This window comes from Callithrix jacchus, chromosome 7 (genome assembly GCF_049354715.1).
Source record: "Callithrix jacchus isolate 240 chromosome 7, calJac240_pri, whole genome shotgun sequence".
NCBI lineage: Eukaryota > Metazoa > Chordata > Mammalia > Primates > Cebidae > Callithrix > Callithrix jacchus.
The window spans coordinates 62,489,959-62,510,494 of record NC_133508.1 but is presented as its reverse complement, the minus strand read 5'-3'; the positions used below and the strand labels follow the sequence as shown (position 1 = coordinate 62,510,494).

The 20,536-nt window shown below is 44.3% G+C and overlaps 1 protein-coding gene across 1 annotated transcript in view; it reads left to right on the top strand.

Moving 5' to 3' along the window:
* Positions 1-1,056: 1,056 nt before the first annotated feature.
* AUNIP (aurora kinase A and ninein interacting protein) overlaps positions 1,057-20,536 on the top strand; it is a 35,222-nt gene continuing 15,742 nt past the window's right edge. Inside the window, exon 1 of the mRNA XM_009000673.4 lies at positions 1,057-1,237. Within this exon, the coding sequence (XP_008998921.1) occupies positions 1,160-1,237 (78 nt within the window). The 5' untranslated portion in view covers positions 1,057-1,159. The remainder of the gene's footprint in view (positions 1,238-20,536) is intronic.

Below are 20,536 nucleotides of genomic sequence, written 5' to 3'. Positions count from 1 at the left end.
GGCACACACCTGTAGTCCCAGCTACTTGGGAGGCTGAGGTGGGAGGATCTTGTGAGCCGAGGAGGCTGAGGTTGTAGTGAGTTGAGATTGTGCCACTGTTACTCCAGCCTGGGTGACGGAGCGAGAGGGCTCCGTCCGTGGTGAAGACAGGCTCTGGCTGCAGAGATGGCTCAGGCTCCTGGCCCATCTGCGGTAGATTGGGCAGGAGGTGGCTGAGTTTCTGACCCTTTCAAAAAAATTTTTTTTATGTTTTTGATATATTAAAATATACAATATGTAAAAATCACATACAATATATACATATTTCATCTATGGAGATTGTGGTTAGGAACGGAAGGATGGGTGGGGTGCCAGCATTTTTGCATTTCCAAGGGGTTTTCTAAATTCACAAGGGGTTTTCTAAATTCTAAATTCACAAAACTCATTTGACCCCTCTTTAAAATCCGACACAATAAACGGTGAAAGCAGGACTGAATGCCTCTTGACCCCAAATTTTAACTTCTTCAAAATCCTCTTCCATGTGGCCTCGTAGTTAACGCTTACATTTAAAAAAAAATTACCTAAGTAGTTCGTACCCTCGAGTGTCTGTAACCATTTAGGTAAAGGACCCCCGGTGTGGGGTCGGCGGGCCTGATCTCCGCTCCGCAGCTTCCTTCTTGGGGTGATTGCGAAGATTCAGGGATGACACAAGCAAAGCCCTAAACCCGGGGTAGTTATTATATTTACTGTAAGAAATTTTCAATGCAGCAAAAAGAAAATGCAAATTTCTGAGGCTGTTGAGAACCGTTCACATAGCAGCTTCCGGAATCCGGTCTTGAATGAGCAGATCAGAAAGAACACGCACTCCTTGGCGCAGGGAAAGACACAGCAGCTTCCGGAATCCGGTCTTGAATGAGCAGATCAGAAATAACACCCACTCCTTGGCGCAGGGAAAGACACAGCACGCACTCTAGGACCCGAGGCAGAAGTTAGCGGTGGGCGGGGCAAAGAGAAGGGGGCGGGACCTTTCCGGGGCCGGGCTAGCGACCTGGACGGCAGCGGCGTAGTCCCGCCCCCAGCGTTGGCGCGAGATCCGAACGTCGCCGGCAGCGATTCTGTGGTTCCCTGAGGCGTCGGGATCCCGCGCTGGTATCTTGCTGGCTTACTCTCCTCGGCGACCATGAGGCGGACAGGCCCCGAAGAGGAGGCCTGCGGTGTCTGGCTGGACGCGGCGGCGTTGAAGAGGCGGAAAGTGCAGGTGGGACGCTGGGGGATGAGAGGGCGTCGGGGGGGACCGGCAGGGCCTGGAGGCGTAAGACGGGAGGAGTTTGGGGGACACCTGGAGGTGATGGAGGCGAAGTCGGGGACAGAGAAGGGAACAGTGTTGGGGATTCACAGGCGAGAGGGATTGGGGTCTGAAGAAGGTTGGAAAATGGGGTTTGGAGAGTGTTAGGAGCTGCCTCGGAAAACCCCCTCCGCGCCAGCTGACTCCCCTCACTGATTGCTCTGCAGCTGCTTTCCTGAACGCCGATCTAGGGTGCTACATTTAAGCGAAGCCTGATTACAGCCATCTGGGCAGCTCGGGGGGAGGACAGGGAAAACAAGTGTTTGTTATCCATACTTGTAAATTCCTGTTTTACACATACCTGTAAAATCCTGTTTTTGTTTTTGTTTTTTTAAAAACTGCCCCCACAAAAGTCACAGGATAAGGTATTCCACGTCTGTCACAAGGGTAGCAAACTATCTCTGTGCCTGTCACAAGCTGATAGATTATCTCAGTCCTGAAACTCCCTTATGCCCCTCTCACCCCATATAAACCCCTCGTTTGATTGTTATGGGGTTAACTGAACTTGCTTGCCTGACTTTGGGTCTCTTCTTTTTCTCGGCTAACCTTACAGGGAGGGGTGGGGGGCGGAAGGAAGCGCGTGCTGTGGAGGGGCGGGGAGGAGCGGTGCGTGGCCGGGCGGCGAGGTTCAGGTGTGGGAGAGGCGGAGGGAAAGTTCGTTCTGAGCACGCTCCCCAGGAGCCCAGAGTCCCTGCACGACGTCCTAGTAGAGGCTGGAGGATTGGGAGATGGATGCGAATGCAAATTTGGGAAATTCTCACCCCAGGGTCTGTTTCCACCCAATTTGCCAGGTTGCAGGCCATCTACCTGCCCAGAACCGGTAACTTTGAGGGGAAAAGTAGAAGCTATGGGAAGCGGAGCTGGCCTCCTATCTATTGAGCAGTCACTGGGTGCCGGATACTGCATTAGATACTGAGTTTGGGTTATATGTATCCTCATTCTTTCTGGGAATAAGGAAACTGAGGTTGAGTAACTAACCTAGGCCTGCCCAACTAGGAGCTGACAGTCACAGTCAGGTCTGTCACCTAGGCAGGATGCTCTTCAGTCATTATAAAGAAACAGAGGTGTGAGATAATAATCGTTCCTGTTTATTGAACATTTTATGCTGGTGCTAAGTATTTTAGATATGTTATCTTGTTTGGTACAATTCTATGTGGTAGATAATTTAAGGATATCCATTTTCTGTGTAGAAAACAGGCTCAAAATAGACACCAGGGGCAGGATTCTTGCTCTCAAGTTGCTCACAGTCTTATAGGGAAGAAAAGAGGTATATAAATAATAATATTACCCAATCTTTATTGAGTGCTTTCTAAGTGTCAGGCACTTTGCTGGGACTTTATACACCTTATCAATGGCAGGTACTCACCAAAATTCAATAAAGTAGATTCTGTCGTTATCCTGGTTTTATAGATGAAAAATTTCATTGTTTTATTTTTTTAAAAATGATCAGGCTGGGCACAGTGGCTCACTGTAATCCCAGCACTTTGGAAGACCGAGGTGAGTGGATCACAAAGTCAGGTGTTCGAGACCAGCCTGGCCAATATGGTGAAACCCTGTCTCTACTAAAAATACAAAATTAGCTGGGCGTGGTGGTGGGCGCCTGTAGTCCCAGCTACTTGGGAGGCTGAGGCAGAAGAATCGCTTGAACCAGGAGGCAGAAATTGCAGTAAGCTGAGATCATGTCACTGCACTCCAGCCTGGGTGACAGAGCAAGACTTCATCCCAAAAATAAAATCAAAATGTGCAATGGCTATTACTCCTTGAATTAGGGATAAGCCGTTTGTACCTCCCTTAGAATACTCTTTTTTTTTTTTTTTTTTTTGGAGATGGAGTCTTGCTCTGTCGCCCAGGCTGGAGTACAATGGCGTGATCTTGGCTTACTGCAACCTCTGCCTCCTGAATTCAGGCGATTCTCCTGCCTCAGTCTCCCGAGTAGCTGGGATTATAGGCATGCGCCACCACGCCCGGCTAATTTTTTGTATTTTTAATAGAAATGGGATTTCTCCATGTTTGTCAGGCTGGTCTTGAACTCCTGACCTCAGGTGATCTGCCCACCTCAGCCTCCCAAAGTGCTGAGATTACAGGCATGAGCCACCACGCCCAGCTCTCATTTTGTTTTTATATTATGAAAGTAATATATATTTGTTTAAAAAAAATTAAACCCAGCACTTTGGGAGGCCGAGGCGGGTGGATCACAAGGTCAAGAGATCGAGACCATCCAGGTCAACATGGTGAAACCCCGTCTCTACTAAAAATACAAAAAATTAGCTGGGCATGGTGGCATGTGCCCGTAATCCCAGCTACTCGGGAGGCTGAGGCAGAATTGCCTGAACCCAGGAGGCGGAGGTTGCGGTGAGCCGAGATGGCACCATTGCACTCCAACCTGGGTAACAAGAGCGAAACTCTGTCTCAAAAAAAATAAAATAAAATAAACAGGGCCATGGCTCATGCCTATAATCCCAGCACTTTGGGAAGCTGAGACAGGAGGATCACTTGAGGCCAGGAATTTGAGACCAGCCTGGGCAACATAGTGAGAGCCCAACTCTACAAAAAATAAAAAATGTTTATCATGGGTGAAGAAGTGTGGGAATTTTAATATCTGTCTACAAATTCTTCAGTACTTTTCCCTTTAAAAGATAGAACTTAATTCCTCTTTCTTTAAGCATAGACAGTATTTCTTGACTCCAGTGAATAGAATGTGGTAGGTTAGTGTTAGAATCTGAGTCTAAGCCTGGCCAACATGGTAAACCCCATCTCTACTAAAAACACAAAAATTAGCCAGGCTTGGGTGGTGGGTGCCTGTAATCCCTGGCTACTCAGGAGGGTGAGGCAGGAGAACTACTTGAAGTTGGAGGGTGGAGGTTGCAGTGAGCCAAGGTTGTGCCACTTCACTCTAGACTGGGTGACAGTGAGACTCTCATCTCAAAAAAAGAATTCTGAGTCTGGGTCATAAATGACATTGCAGCTATAACTTCATTGTCTCTTTGGGAGAGGCCAGCTGTCATGTTGCAAGGACACTCAAGCAGCTCTGTGGAGAGTTTCACACAGTGAGGAGCTGAGGCCTTTTGCCAACAGTTGTATGCGTGAGGGAGTCATCTTGAAAATGGATACTACACCTCTGGTTGATACCTTGAATGGCTGATTGTGAGACAAACAGCCATCTAGACTTAACCCAGATTCCTCATGCACAGAAGTTGTAAGATAATAAATGCCTGGTTGGATTTCAGAATTACCATTGACTGATGACCCACTTGTACCTCTTATATGTCCCCCTTTTTGAACAAAACGTCTATAACAGTATGCCTGTTCCAAATTGTATGTTAGATGTATGAGGGAAGATAATTTGTCTTCATTTCACAGGCCTACAGATCTAAAGGAACTGTACTTAAACTACACTTTTGGACTTCACATGTACCTGTTTTAGATGCTAGTATCTTTGATATTGAGCTAATGCTATAAAGAGATGAGACTTTTATAGAGTTTTGGGAGGGAGGAAGTATATTTTCCATGTAAGGAAGAAGGTAAGCAATTTGGGGCCAGAAGGTGGACTGTGATGGTTTTAAAATATGTCCACACACTTTCCTTCAAGAGGTGGAGCTTCATTTTCCTGCCCTTATGTTTGGATTGGACTTGGTAACTTGCTAACTTGCTGTTCTTTTGTTTTGTTTTCTCTTTTTTGAGATGGAGCTTGCTCTGTTGCCCAGACTGGAGTGCAATTGCACAATCTTGGTTCACTGCAATCTCCGCTTCCCAGATCCAAGCAATTCTCCTGCCTCAGCCTTCCGAGTAGCTGGGATTATAGGCGTGCACCACTGTGCCCAGCTAATTTTTGTATTTTTTTTTTTTTTTTGAGAGAAGGAAAGAAAAAAAAAAAGCGAAGGAGAGGAAGAAAGAGGAAGAAAAAGAGGGAGAGAAATGGAAATGTTGCTTTATTCTAAAAAAAAAAAATGGGTATTAATAATGGCCAATCAATATTTCATTTAAACCTATGAGTAGGTGTGATGTGGTATTGACAAGAATGTATATTTTGTGTATTTGAAGTGGAGAGCTCTATAAATATTTATTAAGTTTACTTGTTCCGGATCTGAGTTCGAGTCCTTGATATCCTTATTAATTTTCTGTCTCATTGAGTCTAAGTCTCTATATATCTGGGTATTAGGATCGTTAGCTCTTATTGTTGCATTGATGCTTTTACCACTATATCTTTGTTGCTTTAAAATCTATTTTATCAGATACGAGAATTGCAACTCCTGCTTTTTATTTATTTATTTATTTTTGTTCTCCATTTGGTTGGTAAATCTTTCTCCATCCCTTTGTTTTGAGTCTTTGTGTATCCTTGCATGTGAAATGGGTCTGGATGTAGCATACCATTGGGTTTTGGCTGTATCTTTTGATTGGGGGATTTAGTCTATTTAAATTTAGGATTACTGCCATTTGATGTTAACTGGCTGTTTTATCCATTCATTGATGTAAATTCTTCTTTATGTTGATGCTCTTTTTGGTATATTTTTAGAAAGGCTAATACTGGTTGTTTCTTTCTATGTGAAATGCTTCTTTCAGAAGCTCTTGTAAAGCAGGCCTGGTGGTAATAAAATCTCTTGAGTACTTGCTTGTTCATAAAAGATTTTATTTTTCCTTCAGTTGTGAAGCTTAGTTTGGCTGGATATGAAATTCTGGGCTGAAAGTTCTGTTCTTTAAGGATGTTGAATATTGGCCCCCACTCTCTTCTGGCTTGTAGAGTTTTTGCTGAGAGATCTGCTGTAAGTCTGATAGCCTTCCCTTTGTGGGTAACCTGACCTTTCTCTCTGGCTGCCCTTAGTATTTTCTCCTTCGTTTCAACCCTGGTGAATCTAACGATTATGTGCCTTGGGGTTGTGCTTCTTGAGGAATGCCTTTGTGGTGGCCTCTGTATTACCTGGGGTTGAATATTGTCCTGCTTTGCTAATTTAGGAAAGTTTTCCTGAAGAATATTTTCCAGCTTGGATTCATTCTCTCCGTCGCATTCAGGTACACCTATCAAACGTAAATTAGGTCTTTTCACATAGTCTCACAATTCTTGGAGACTTTGCTCATTCCTTTTTATCCTTTTTTCTCTAATCTTGTCTTCTCATTTTATTTCATTAAGTTGGACTTCGACCTCTGATATCCTTTCTTCTGCTTGAACAATTTGAGTGTTTAAACCTGTGCATACTTCTCGGAGTTCCCGTATTGTATTCTTCAGTTCCATTAATTCACTCATATTCCTCTCTAAGTTGTCTATTCTCATTAGGATTTCGTCAAACCTTTTTTCAAAGTTCCTTAGTTTCTTTACATTGGGATACAACATGTTCTTTTAACTCACAGAAGTTTCTTATTATCCATCTTCTGAAGCCTGATTCTGTTAATGGGATGCACTCGTTCTCCATCAAGCCTGGTTCCCTTGTTGATGAGGAACTGTGATCCTCTTTAGAGGGAGAGGCATTCTGATTTTGAGTATTCTCAGCCTTTTTATGCTGGTTTCTTCCCATCATTGTAAATTTATCCACCTGTCGTCTTTGTAATTACCAACTTTCAAATTAGGTCTCTGAGTGGACATCCAAGTCGTTAATTCCCAGGGCCGAAATATGAGCAACTCACTGCCCCGGCCAAAACAGCGGCATTAAGACTGATGGTGTTTCTCTGCCCGGGAATCCCCAGTCTGGCTTCCTTCTTGAGTTCGTAATAGGCGACTCTGCCTTCCCAGAGCTCCAAACCTCCGTCAGAAGGGGAACCAGGCCGGGCGCGGTGGCTCAAGCCTGTAATCCCAGCACTTTGGGAGGCTGAGGCGGGTGGATCACGAGGTCAAGAGATTGAGACCATCCTGGTCAACATGGTGAAACCCTGTCTCTACTAAAGATACAAAAAAATTAGCTGGGCATGGTGGCGCGTGCCTGTAATCCCAGCTACTCAGGAGGCTGAGGCAGGAGAATTGTCTGAACCCAGGAGGCGGAGGTTGCGGTGAGCCGAGATCGCGCCATTGCACTCCAGCCTGGGTAACAAGAGCGAAACTCTGTCTCAAAAAAAAAAAAAAAAAAAGAAGGGGAACCGGTCCCGTTTACTCTGCACCAAGAGCTGCTGCGCCGAGGTGCCGGCAAAACCACTGCGCCAGCCACAAGTCATGCTGGCGACCCCTGCGGCTCCTCCAAACCTCGGTCAGAAGGGGAACCAGTCCCGTTTACTCTGCACCAAGAGCTGCTGCGCTGAGGTGCCGGCAAAACTGCTGCACCAGCCACAAGAGTCGCAGGCGACCCCTGCGGCTCCTCCACTGGGAATCTTCTGCTCCGTGAGCGACCAGAATTTGTCTGAAAGTGTGGCGTCCTCTCATTCTCTGCGCTTTCACTGGGAGCTGCAATCCTGAGATGTTAGCGATCAGCCATCTTGGATCGTTCTCCAATTTTTGTATTTTTAATAGAGACAGGGTTTCACCATGTTGGCCAGGCTGGTCTCAAACTCCTAACCTCAGGTGATCCACTTGCCTTGGGCTCCCAAAGTGCTGGGATCACAGGCGTGAGCTACTGCACCTGGCGTTAACTTGCTTCTAATGAATAGACTATTGCGGGAACAGATCGTATGTAATTTTTTTCAGATTGGGCCATAAATGGCATTGTGACCTCTTTTGATTACTCACTCTGTGAAAAGCTAGCTTCCATATTGCTACATGAAGCCTGCTAACATCTTGGAAGTGGATCCGTCAGCCCCAGTTAAGGCTTCAGATGATTGTAGCCTGAGCCAACATCATGAATGCAACCTTATGAGAGACCCTGAGCCAGAACCACCAAGCTAACCAACCTGAGAAACTGTGAGATGAGTGTTTATTGTGTTTTTGGTTTTGTTTTGTTTTTGTTCGTTTTTTGAGATGGAGTGGTACTCTGTCACCCAGGCTAAAGTGCAATGGCACGATCTTGGCTTACTGCAACCTCTGCCCACCAGGTTCAAATGAGTCTCCTGCCTCAGCCTCCTGAGTAGCTGGGATTACAGGCATCCGCCACCACACCCGGCTAATTTTGGTATTTTTAGTAGAGACGGGATTTCACCATGTTAGCCATGCTTGTCTCGAACTCCTGACCTCAGGTGATCCACCTGCCTCAGTCACCCAAAGTACTGGGATTACAGGAGTGAGTCACCGCACCTGGCTAAATGTTTATTGTTTAAGCTTCTAAGTTTTGTGGTAATTTATTACACAGCAATACAACATGAATACAGCTAATGTTCAGAAATATTTTGTGAACAATATTTGGAGACTATAATACCCGCTTTTAATTGTGAATATCAACAAAGAAAAAGGGCTTGAACAATACTATAAACCAAGTAGACCTAACAGACAAAATTATAGAACAGTCTATGCAACAACAGCAGAATACAGTCTTCTTCATGACACATGGAACATTCTCTACAAATACTAGGTCACAAAACAAATCTCAATAAATTTAGAAAGATGGAAATCATACAAACTATATTCTCCATCCATAATGGAATGAAAGTAGAAATCAGTAACAGAAGAAAAAGTAGAAAATTCACAAATAGGTTGAAACTAAATAGCACATTTCTAAATAGCCAAGGGTCAAAGAAGAAATCAAAAGGAAAATTATAATAGAAAGTACACTTTGAGATAAATCAAAACAAAAATACAATGCACCAAGATTTATGGGATGCGAATAAGACTATGCTTAGAGGGATATTCATAGCTGTGAGTGCTTTCCTGAAAAAGAATCTCTGCCAGGCACAGTGGCTTATGCCTGTAATCCTAACACTTTGGGAGGCTGAGGGGGGTGGATCACCTGAGGTCAGGAGTTCCAGACCAGACTGCCCAACACGGTGAAATCCTGTCTCTACTAAAAATACTAAAATTAGCCAGGCGTGGTGGTGGGTGCTTGTCATCCCAGCTACTCAGGAGGCTAAGGCAGGAGAATGGCTTGAACCCACGCGGCAGAGGTTGCAATGAGCACAGATCGTGCCATTGTACTCCAGCCTGGACAACAAGAGTGACACTCTGTCTCAAAAAACAAAAACAAAAAAAAAAAACAGCGTAATTTTCTACCTTAAGAAACTAGAAAAAGAAACACAAGGCCGGGCACAGTGGCTCACGCCTATAATCCCAGCACTTTGGGAGGCTGAGGTGGCTGGATCACGAGTCAAGAGACCGAGACCATCCTGGTCAACATGGTGAAATCCCGTCTCTACTAAAAATACAAAAATTAGCTGGGCATGGTGGTGTGCGCCTGTAATCCCAGCTACTCGGGAGGCTGAGGCAGGAGAATTGCTTGAACCCAGGAGGCGGAGGTTGTGGTGAGCCGAGATCGAGCCATTGCTCTCCAGCCTGGGTAATAAGAGCGAAACTCTATCTCAAAAAAAAAAAAGAAAGAAACACACACTAAATCCAGAGTGAGTAGAAGGAAAGAAATAATACAATTTAGAGTGAAAATAAATAGTAAAGAAAAAAATCAAGATCAAAAGTTGGTTCTTTGCAAAGATCAACAGACTCAACACATCTTTAGCTAGACTGATGAAGAATAAGAGAGCACAGTGGCTTGCACCTATAATCCTGGCATTTTAGGAGGCTGAGGTAGGAGGATCCCTTAAGACCAGCCTGGGCAACATAGGGAAACCCTGTCTCTACAAAAAACTATAAAAATTAGCCTGGTGTGGTGGTGCATGCCAGTAGTTGCAGCTACTCAGGGGGCTGAGGTGTAAGGATCATTGAACCCAGGGAAGTTGAGGCTGCAGTGGGTTGTGATTAAGCCACTGTACTCCAGCCTGGGTAACAAAGTGAGACCCGGTCTCAATCAGTCAGTAAGAGGCCAGGTGAGGTGGCTCAAAAAACCCCATCTCTACCAAAAATACCAAAATTAGTTGGGCATGGTGGTGCGTGCCTGTAGTCCCAGGTACTTGGGAGGCCTAGGCAGGAGAATTGCTTGAATCCAGGAGGCAGAGGTTGCAGTGAGCTGAGATCATGCCACTGCACTCCAGCCTGGGCCACAGAGTGAGGCTCCATCTCAAAAAACAAAAAGAATTACAAGAGAATACTATAAACAATTGTATGTGAACATATTTAGATAACTTAGATGAAACGGACAAATTCCTAGGAAGTCACCGACTACCAAACTTGTCTCAAGAAATAGATAAAAATTAACTGACTGTAAATGTAAAGGTTTACTTCTGGACTTTCAGTTCAATTCCTTTGGTCTGTAGACCTACAACAAAGAGATTGAATTAGAAATTTAAAATCTAGGCCGGGTGCGGTGGCTTAAGCCTGTAATCCCAGCACTTTGGGAGGCCGAGGCGGGTGGATCACGAGGTTATGAGATCGAGACCATCCTGGTCAACAAGGTGAAACCCCGTCTCTACTAAAGATACAAAAAATTAGCTGGGCATGGTGGCGCGTGCCTGCAATCCCAGCTACTCGGGAGGCTGAGGCAGGAGAATTGCCTGAACCCAGGAGGCGGAGGTTGCGGTGAGCCGAGATCGTGCCATTGCACTCCAGCCTGGGTAATAAGAGTGAAACTCCGTCTCAAAAAAAAAGAAATTTAAAATCTTCTTGCAAAGAAAAGTCTAGGTCCAGACAGTTTCACTGGTGAATTCTACCAAACCATTTAAAGAATTACACCAATCCTTCAGGCTCTCCCAAAAAAAATAGAAGAAAACACTTTCCAACTCATTTTGAGACCAGTATTACTCTGATACTAAAACTAGACCAAGATATCACAAGAAAAGAAAATTATGGGCCAATATCCTTTATGAATACAGATATAAAAATACTCAACAACAAAATACTAGCAAACCAAAGCTAGCAACACATAAAAAGGATTATACATCATGACCAAGAGGAATTTGTCTCAGGAATGCAAGGTTGGTTTAAATTTAAAAACCAATTAATATACTAATTGCATAAAAGACAAAAACTACATAATCATCTCAGTAGACACAGAGAAAGCATTTGACTGACATCATTTTGTGATTACAATACTCAACAAACTAGGAATAGAAAGGAATTTTCTCAGCCACATAAAGGGCATCTATGAATACCCATAGTCAATATTATACATAATGGAAGAAGACTGAATGTTTCCATCCCTAAGATCAGCAACAAGACAAAGATCTTGCCGATCTGTTTACCATTGTATAGAGATTTTATCCAGGGAAATTTAGCAAGAAAAAGAAATAAAAAATATCCAGATTGAAAAGGAAGAAGTTAAAATTATCTCTTTTTGCAGACAATATCTTATAGATAGAAAATCCTAAGGAATCCACTTAAAAATTAGAAAAAAATGAGTTCAGCAATACGACAGGATACAAAAATCAATTGTACTTTTATATAGTAGGATCTTATCCAAAAATGAAACTAATGAAATAATTTCATTTTCAAGAGAATAAAATACTTAGGCATAAATTTAACAAAAAATTACAAGACATACACTGGAAACTATAAAACTTGTTGAAAGAAATTACAAATCTAAATAATGGAAAGATATTACATGTTCCTTGATCAGAAGACTTCATATTATTAAGACAGGAGTACTTCCCAATTGATCTACACAATGAATCAGTGCAATCCTTATCAACATCTCAGTTATCCTTTTTGACAATATCCAGATATTGACAGTCTGATCCAGAAATTCATGACATCCAAGGGATCCAGAAAAGCCAAAACAAGCTTGAAGAGTAACAAAGTTGGAGGAATCATGTGTACTGATTTCAAAATTACTATATAGTTACAGTACTTAAGATGGTTTGTTACTGTCATAAAGATAGACATATTATAGACCAAAGGAACTGAAAGTCCAGGAATAAACTCTTACATTTATAGTCAGTTGAATTTTTTTTTTTTTTTTGAGAATCAGGGTCTTGGCCGGGCACCGTGGCTTATGCCTGTAATCCCAGCACTTTGGGAGGCTGAGGCAGGTGGAGAGGTCAGGAGATTGAGAACATCCTAGCTAACATGGTGAAACCTTGTCTCTACTGAAAATTAGCTGGGCATAGTGGCATGCACCTGTAGTCCCAGCTACTCAGGAGATTGAGGCAGGAGAATTACTTGAACCCGGGAGGTAGAGGATACGGTGAGCTGAGATCCCACCACTGCACTCCGGCCTGGGCGACAGTGAGACCCTGTCTCAAACAAAATAACACAAAGTGGTATATCTATACAATGGAATATTATTTGGCAATATAAAGGAATCAAGTAGTGATACATGCTACAACATGGATGGACCTCCAAACATTAGGCTCAGTGAAAGAAGCCAGTCACAAAAGACCAGATATTATATGATACATAAAAGGCCCAGAATAGACAAATCTGTAGAAAGTCAGTGATTTCCTGGGCCTGGGTGGGATGGGAATGAGGAATGACTACTAAGGCTAGAGGATTTCTTTTGGGGGAAATGAGAACTGTTCTAAAATTAGATTAGGTGATAATTACACAACTTCTTTAGTATACTAAAACTTAACTGTATACTTAAATGGGCAAATTTTATGGTATGTGAATTGTATTTCAATAAAGCTGTTTTAAAAAGAAAGGCTCTTTGTGGAAGAGTTAGACCTTAAAGCGCCAGGTTTTTTTGGAAAGCAATGGGAGTGCAATGGGACAATATGAATAGTCCCACAGAAGCAGGAAATACAAGCGATGTTTGTGAAACGTGAAATGAAAGTTAAGGAATATCAAAGACCACCATAATTTTCAACACCAACAGCAGGTTTGGGGTTCCAAAACCATTCTTAATTTCATAATTCGCTATATGTACTCACAGAACTCATTAAATGCTGTTATGGTTACCGTTTATTGCAGTGAGGAGACATAAATGAAAATCAGCCAATGGCAGGGGGCATAGAGAGCCAAGTCTAGGAGAATCCAAGCCTGAATCTTCCAGTGTCCTCTCCCAGAGAAGAATTAGACAATGTCAACTGCTCTCAGCAGTGAGAGGTAACAGTATACACGGAGTACTCCCAATCAGTCATGGAGGCTTACCTGAGCCTTGATGAACAGTTGGTTTAAGGGCTTGGTCACATGCATGTGGTTGACTTACCTTCCTGGCTGACCTTAGGTTTCAGGTCATGCTGCTAATGCATGGCCTAAGGACCCCTTCATAAATCACATTGTTAGCACAGATTATCTGGTGTGGCCCAAGGCTCCCAGGTTAAAACAAAACCAAACACTCCAAGGATTTAGAGATTATCTTGCAGGAGCTGTCTCTCCTTGGGTAAGATTCTTTTTTTTTTTTTTTGAGATGGAGTTTCGCTCTTCTTGCCCAGGCTGGAGTGCAATGGCATGATCTCAGTTCACTGCAACCTCCGCCTCCTGGGTTCAAGTGATTCTACTGCATCAGCCTCTCAAGTAGCTGGGATTACAGGTGCACACTGTCACAGGTGTCACTCACATAAAGAGACCACCAGACAGGCTGTGTGTGGGCAACAAGGCCGTTTATTTCACGCTTGGGTGTAAGCAGGCCAAGTCTAAGAAAAAAGTTAGGCAATGGGTGTAGGAGAGGGGATTGATTATATAGGTTGGGGCAAATGGTCAGCTAAAGATGGTTATCTGTCTTGGGGGGGCTGGGGGGAAGGGGAGGGCATCACAGGATGCATGATCACAGGGTGGGGAGTGTCAGTTGCAGTCAGAAGGGAGGGTGCGGTAGATGACATAGTCACAGGGGTGGGGGTCTTGAGAATCGAGCTTCAGGGGGAAATTTTTGCAAGGCTAAACAGGAACAATGGGTACCGGTTTGCAGAGCAATTAGTCGAGGCAGGAACAAGTTGTTTTACTTCTTTCTGTGGCCACCTGATCACTTGTGGTTACTTTAGACCATCTGGCTCCTGGGGACTTTCCAGAGGTATACATGCGGGTCACCAAGGCTAAAATGCCCAGGCCTGGACTTGGAGGCCTAACATTCCATCTTTTTATATATGTATAAAAGAAAAAAGTTAAGGGAGTAGGGGAGATGTTTTTCATGGCTACTTCAAGCATGACAAGGGGCTGTGTGGACACCTAAAAGAAAAGTTTGTGATTTTTGTAGTTTAGTAAGTGTGTGGTTAAGTCCTTGGCTTAGGGTGCCACTTTATGTACTTAGCAAGGTTCCAGTTAGCATACTTTTGAGCTTGAAATTGTCCTAATAGGGTGAACTCCCTAAAAATAGCCTTTAAACATAATAACTTTAAGGTGGGTAGTGATAATGCCTTGGGCCAAGGTTGGAACAGCATCCAGTGTACCAATGCATTTTGTCCCCGTTTTTCATCATATGAATAAGACTGCCTGTTGAGCCAGTAATCTACTATATCACCCTTTTCCCATATGTGTAAGATGTGTTTTGAGTGGGGAAGCTTAATAGTTCTGATTGCCGACCCTATGCAAGAGAGGTAATAAGTACAGTAGTCTTTATCTCCCGAATTGAGCTGAGGCTGGCAAAAGGAAAAGTGTCCTAAGCCTTCTAGTAGCCATTGGCATACTTTATGGTGACCTGGATGTTGGTTTGGCTGCCAAATATGGGATACAGACCCTGTATACTTGTATTGTAGTTTATCCTCATCAGAATAGCCCTGGGGGCACCATGGGCAAGAGTCTGATGGCTGCCACCCCATATGTCTTAGACTTTTTTCCCAGAGGCCTTTTAATTCAGGGGTAGGGAAGATCTTTGAGGACAGGGCTTTAAAAAACTGTTATTATAGTGGGGGTGATCTTAGAAGATTTGGATGGAAAGGGGGATGTGCGGGTTCTGGAGAGGTGTCATGCTGCATCTTGACCTCAGCTGGGCGCTGTCTGGAGCCTATGAGCAATGGATTGGTGTTTCTGTTGATAGTAGGAGGGTGAAGGCTGTGAAATAGGGCTGAGGATAAGACAGGTGGATGAACAGGGAGGGTTGGCAAAGCATTTGGTTTAAGCGGCTGAGAGGTCCTGGGACAGGGTGATATTGTGAGGCTGTTAAAAGTAGCATTTGCTGAATGGAGTGATTAGTGATGGCCTGGATACGGTTTTGTAGGAATTGAGAGACTAATCGAAAAATGCAAGGTCTGAATAAAAAGAGGAGGAAGATGGGTATTAGGGGAGTACGGACTGGAAAAAGCCATGACATCCAGTTAGAAAATGGCCAGGTGGGGTCAACATAGTTACTTGCCTGATTAGCAAATTTTTGGGCCTTGTCTTTAAGCCTTTTGATATTATCATAAACTAGGCCAGATTGATTTAGGTAAAAACAGCATTCCTCATTTAGAAATATACAGAGTTCTCCCTTTTCTGCAGTGAGTCAGTCAAGACCATGACAGTTTTGGAGGACAGTTGCAACTAAAGAGCCGAATTGAGCTTGAAGGACAGACAAGGTATTATATATGTCTGTAATGCTGGTAGAGAGATCAACAGACAGACTGCGGAATGTTGTGGCAGAGGTGTTGACCCCCACTATGCCAGTTCTGAGGCCTACAGTTGAGGCTGCAAGCCCTATTCCCACAAGTAATGGAATTAGCTGGACAACTCTTTTTTGTCGAGTAGGTATTATTAGGGGGACAGGCAGTTGCTCATTACCATTCGCAAATTGAATTTTAGGAATAAGGAAGACTAAGGCACAGGTTCCTGTCAGTTAGTGGGTAGACAGATGTAAGTGGAAGAGCCACATAAGAGGAGGAGGCCTGGGGGAAGGCAGAATTGAAAATGTGAAAGTGGGAAAAGTGGGAAAGGGTGAAAAGGTGGGAGGGATCCTTGAAAGGGGAGTCAGATACCCAAAATCCTAAAGATTCAGCAAGAACAGCAGCAGTTAGGGGTTGAAAGGGAGATTGATGAGGTAACTATGTGGTGGGGGCGGTTTGATTTTCATGATGTATGAGTAGTATCAACAAATAGTCTGTCACTAACATTTGTAGGGCCAGGTATGAGTAAGCATGAAGAGGGGCTAAGAGGAGACTCTGAGGAACAGGGAGAGGGTAGCCAGGGATGGAGTGAGAGACAGGGAAGGTGTCGACCTAGACAATAATGACTGTTAGTATTTTTAGGTTATTAGTAGTGATAGAGTGTTTGTCAGTGAAGCGAAGTAGGTATGCTCCTAAAGGCATATTAACATGTGTGTCAGGGCTTTGGAGATGAAAAGTAAAGGAGCACTTGGAAGTTGGAAGATTTCCCAAAGGAATTCCGGTGGTTTGTTGGTGGGAAATGCATAGAGGAGCAGGAGTGGGAATAGTTGCCTGTGTAGTAAGGGGTCCTAATATGGGCAGAGTGGAGTTAATATGAGGTGAGAGTTGCTGTAAATAGTTCTGGAGAAGTACAGCAGCTTGTTGGTATGAAATGTCTGAGGAAGTTTTGCTAAACTTATCTAAGAAATAGAGAAGCTCTATGGGAGGGTAGAGATGGGGACTGTTAAAAGAGATGTGTAGGTGTAGGGAGACAGAAGTAGCCCAGTTGGCTGGCAGGGCAGGAATAGCGGTGTTAGCAGCTTGATGAATTTCCTGTCTAGTTTGTTGGAGAACTGGAAGATAGTCTTCAAGAGGACTAGTGTCTAGGAGAAGGTTAGGCCCAAACAGAAAGGTGCGGTCATATAAGAGTTCAAAGGGGCCATATCCTGTGGGTTCCCAGGGAGTGCCATGAATTGGGAGAAGAGCAACAGGTAGAAGGGATACCCAGTCTTTCTTTAGTTGAAGGGTGAGCTTGGTAAGATGTGTTTTTAGGAGGCCGTTAGCTTTCTCTGATGACTAAGGGTGGTAAGGGGTGTGAAGATTCCATTGAATGCTAAGGGCCTGAGAGACTGCTTGAGTGATTTGGCTAACAAAAGCAGGGCCATTTTCAGATTGGATGGAAGTAGGCAGGCTAAATAAGGGAAGGATATCACTTAACAAACAAGAAATAACAGCAGTGGCCTTTTCTGTTCCAGTAGGGAAGGCCTTAACCCACCCTGTAAAGGTCTACCCATACAAGAAGATACTTAAATTTCTTGACATGGGGCATATGAGTAAAGTGAATCTGCCAATCTTACGTGGGGGTAAATCCTGGCGCTTGGTGAGTGGGGAAGGGAGATTTTGAAAATCCCTGGGAGTTGGTGGAGTGGCAGGTGGAGCTCTGGCATGTAATTGTTTTAAGTATGGACTTCCATGAAGGGAAGGAGACAAGAGGTTCTAAGAGATGGGCCAAAGGCTTATATCCCACATGAAAATGGTTATGGAAGGAAGAGAGGACAGATGGGCTTATGAGTCAGGAAGAAGGAATATTCCTTGATCCAAAAACCAGTTTCCTTGAGTGGGAAGTGACTGATAGGTTAAGGATTCAGGACAATAGGGGTACTTGATGAGAAAGAAAAATATTGTCCGCTAGGAGGGGATACTGGTGGTTTGCTGCCTTTTTAGCTGTTTCATTGGCAAAAGCATTTCCTTGGGCAATGGGATCTAAAGTTTTTTGGTGCCCTTTACAGTGAACAACTCTAGCCTTGGCTGGGAGAACAGCAGCCTGAAGGAGGGCCTGTATTAAGGGAGCATTGATAATAGAAGATCCCTGTGTAGTGAGAAAGCCTCTTTCTGCCCATATAGCAGCATGGTGGTGTAGGATGTGGAAGGCATATTTAGAGTCAGTATAGATATTTACACATAGTCCCTTAGCAAGAGTAAGAGCACGGGTTAAAGCAATTAGTTCAGCTTGCTGAGAAGTGGTAGAGGGAGGAAGTGTAGCAGCCTCAATGATAGATGAATGGGATACAGCCTCATAACCAGCTTTAGTCGGTGCTAACTGAGCTTTGAAGAACTGCCATCAGTAAATCATGTGTGATCTGGGTCTGGAATGGAAAAGAGAGAAATATATGGAAAGGGGGAGGATGAATTATGAATTAAGGATATACAGTCATGGGGTTTGGGGCTTGTGTTTATGTTTGGTGTTAGATGAGAGGCCAGATTAAAATCGGGGCCATGTGCAATAGTCACACTGGGAGTTTGTATAAAGAGTGAATACAGTTGGCTAAGACGTGGGCAGATAACAGATGTGGGAGATGCGAGGAAGATACTAAAGCCTGAAGGTTGTGAGAGCTGTATAGAGTGAGTGAGGCATAGCCTGTGATTTTGAAAGCCTCAAGAAGGAGCAGAGCAGAGGCAGCTGCTGTACACAGGCATGAGGGCCAACCTAGGACAGTGAGATCAAGTTGTTTAGAGAGGAAGGTAACAGGACATGGACCTGGCTCTTGTGTAAGAACTCTAACTTCACAACCCTGAATTTCAGCAGTGTGTAAGGAGAAGAGTTGGGAAGAGCCAGTGCAAGCGCAGTTTCTAGAGCTATTTTTAGAGCTGTTTTAAAGAGCAAAAAGAAGAGTGAGGAGAGGATTTAGGATCACTGGGGTTAAGTTTCCCTTGGTGAGCTTATATAGTGTTTTGGTAAAAATGGCAAAACCTGGTATCCAAAGGCGAAAATATCCAACTACACCCAGGAAGGAAAGGAGCTGCTCTTTGGTAGAGGGAGTTGGGGTTGAGGAGATTAACTGGATACAGTTGGTGGGGAGAGCACGGGTATTTTGTTGGATGTTGATGCCCAGATAAGTGACAGATGGAGAAGAAATCTAGGCCTTAGAAGGGGACATGTGATATCCCTTTAAGAATAAGTACTGAAGAAGCAGGAGAGTATCTTGCTGAGAAGTTTCATAAGAGGGGCTGCACAGGAGGAGGTCGTCCATATATTGAATAAGGTGGGAAGTTGAAGGACGGAAAGAGAGCAGGTTGTGAGTGTGAGTGAGGGCCTGACTGAAGTAGTGTGGGCTGTCCCTGAAGCCCTGAGACAAGACAGTCCAGGTGAGTTGTTGTGATTGGTGGGTGCCAGGGTCAGTCCAAGTGAAGGTAAATAGAGGTTCGGAGGAGGGGTGTAAGGGGATGGTAAAAAAAAAAAAAAAAAGGCATCTTTGAGATGGAGTACAGAATAATGAGTTGTGGAGGGAGGAATTGAAGATAGGAGAGTATATGGGTTTGGCACTACAAGATGGATAGGAAGGACAATTTGATAAGGCTAAGATCTTGAACTAGCCAGTAGGATTTGTCTGGTTTCTGGACAGGGAAGATAGGAGAGTTAATAGGCTTTAGGAGACCATGTTGTAATAGGCGGGTGATGACAGGTTGTAGTCCCTTTAGAGCTTGTTGGGGAATGGGTATTGCTGTTGGGCAGGGTAGGGGTGATTGGGTTTTAGAGGGGATGGTGACAGGTGCACGTTTGGTTGCTAAGGACGGAGTAGAGGTGTCCCAGACCTGAGGGTTAAGGTGAGGAGACGTGATAGGAGGCTGTGTGGTAGGCTTTGGGTCAGGTAAGAGGGCAGCTATGAGATGTGGCCGTAGTCCTGGAATAGTCAGGGTAGCAGATAGTTTGGTTAAAATATCTGGCCCTAATAAGGGAACAGGGCATATGGGGATGACTAGGAAGGAGTGAGTAAAGGAGTGTTGCCCAAGCTGACACCAGAGTTGAGGGGTTTTGAGAGGTTTTGAAGCCTGGTCATCAATTCCCACAACAGTTCAAGTGGCTAAGGAAAAGGTCATTGAAAAGAAGGTAATGTGGAGTGGGTAGCCCCTGTATCGACTAAAAAGGGGATGGACTTACCCTCCACGGTAAGAGTTACTCAAAGCTTGGCATCCGTGATCATCTGGGGGCTTCCAAAGCAGTTGGGCAGCGACAATCTTCAGTTGCTAACCTGAGAAGTTCTGGAAAGCAGTCGGCTGGAGAATATTGGGCTTGAACTCCAGGAGCCTTGGGAGTGTCTATAATGTGAGCCAGACAGTCCAATTTCCAGTGGGGTCCCCCACAGACACGACATGGCTTAGACAGGGGCTTCAGCTGTGAGCATTCATTAGCCCAGTGTCAATGCTTTTGGCATTTAAGGCAGGATGGAGTCCCAGGCTGTGGGTACTCCCTAGCCCAGTGGCCAGTTTTCTGGCATTTGAAGCAAGGCCCTAGAGGAGGATGGCTTGATGGAGCACCCGCCTTGGTGCCTGGAGGTTCCTTGTTGTTGAAATAGTGGCTGGGGTTTGCCTTACCATGGAGGTAAGCAATTGCAGCTCTGAAATGGGTTGTTGCTGTGCTTGGTGCCTCCTCCCTATTGTTAAACACCTTGAAAGCCAGGTTGATTAATTCCTGTTGCGGGGTTTGAGGGCCTGAGTCTAGTTTTTGAAGTTTTTTTCTTAATGTCTGGGGTAGATTGGGTAATAAAATGCATATCGAGAATAAGGCGACCCTGTGGCCTCTCTGGGTTTAGCGCTGTGAAGTGTTTGAGAGTT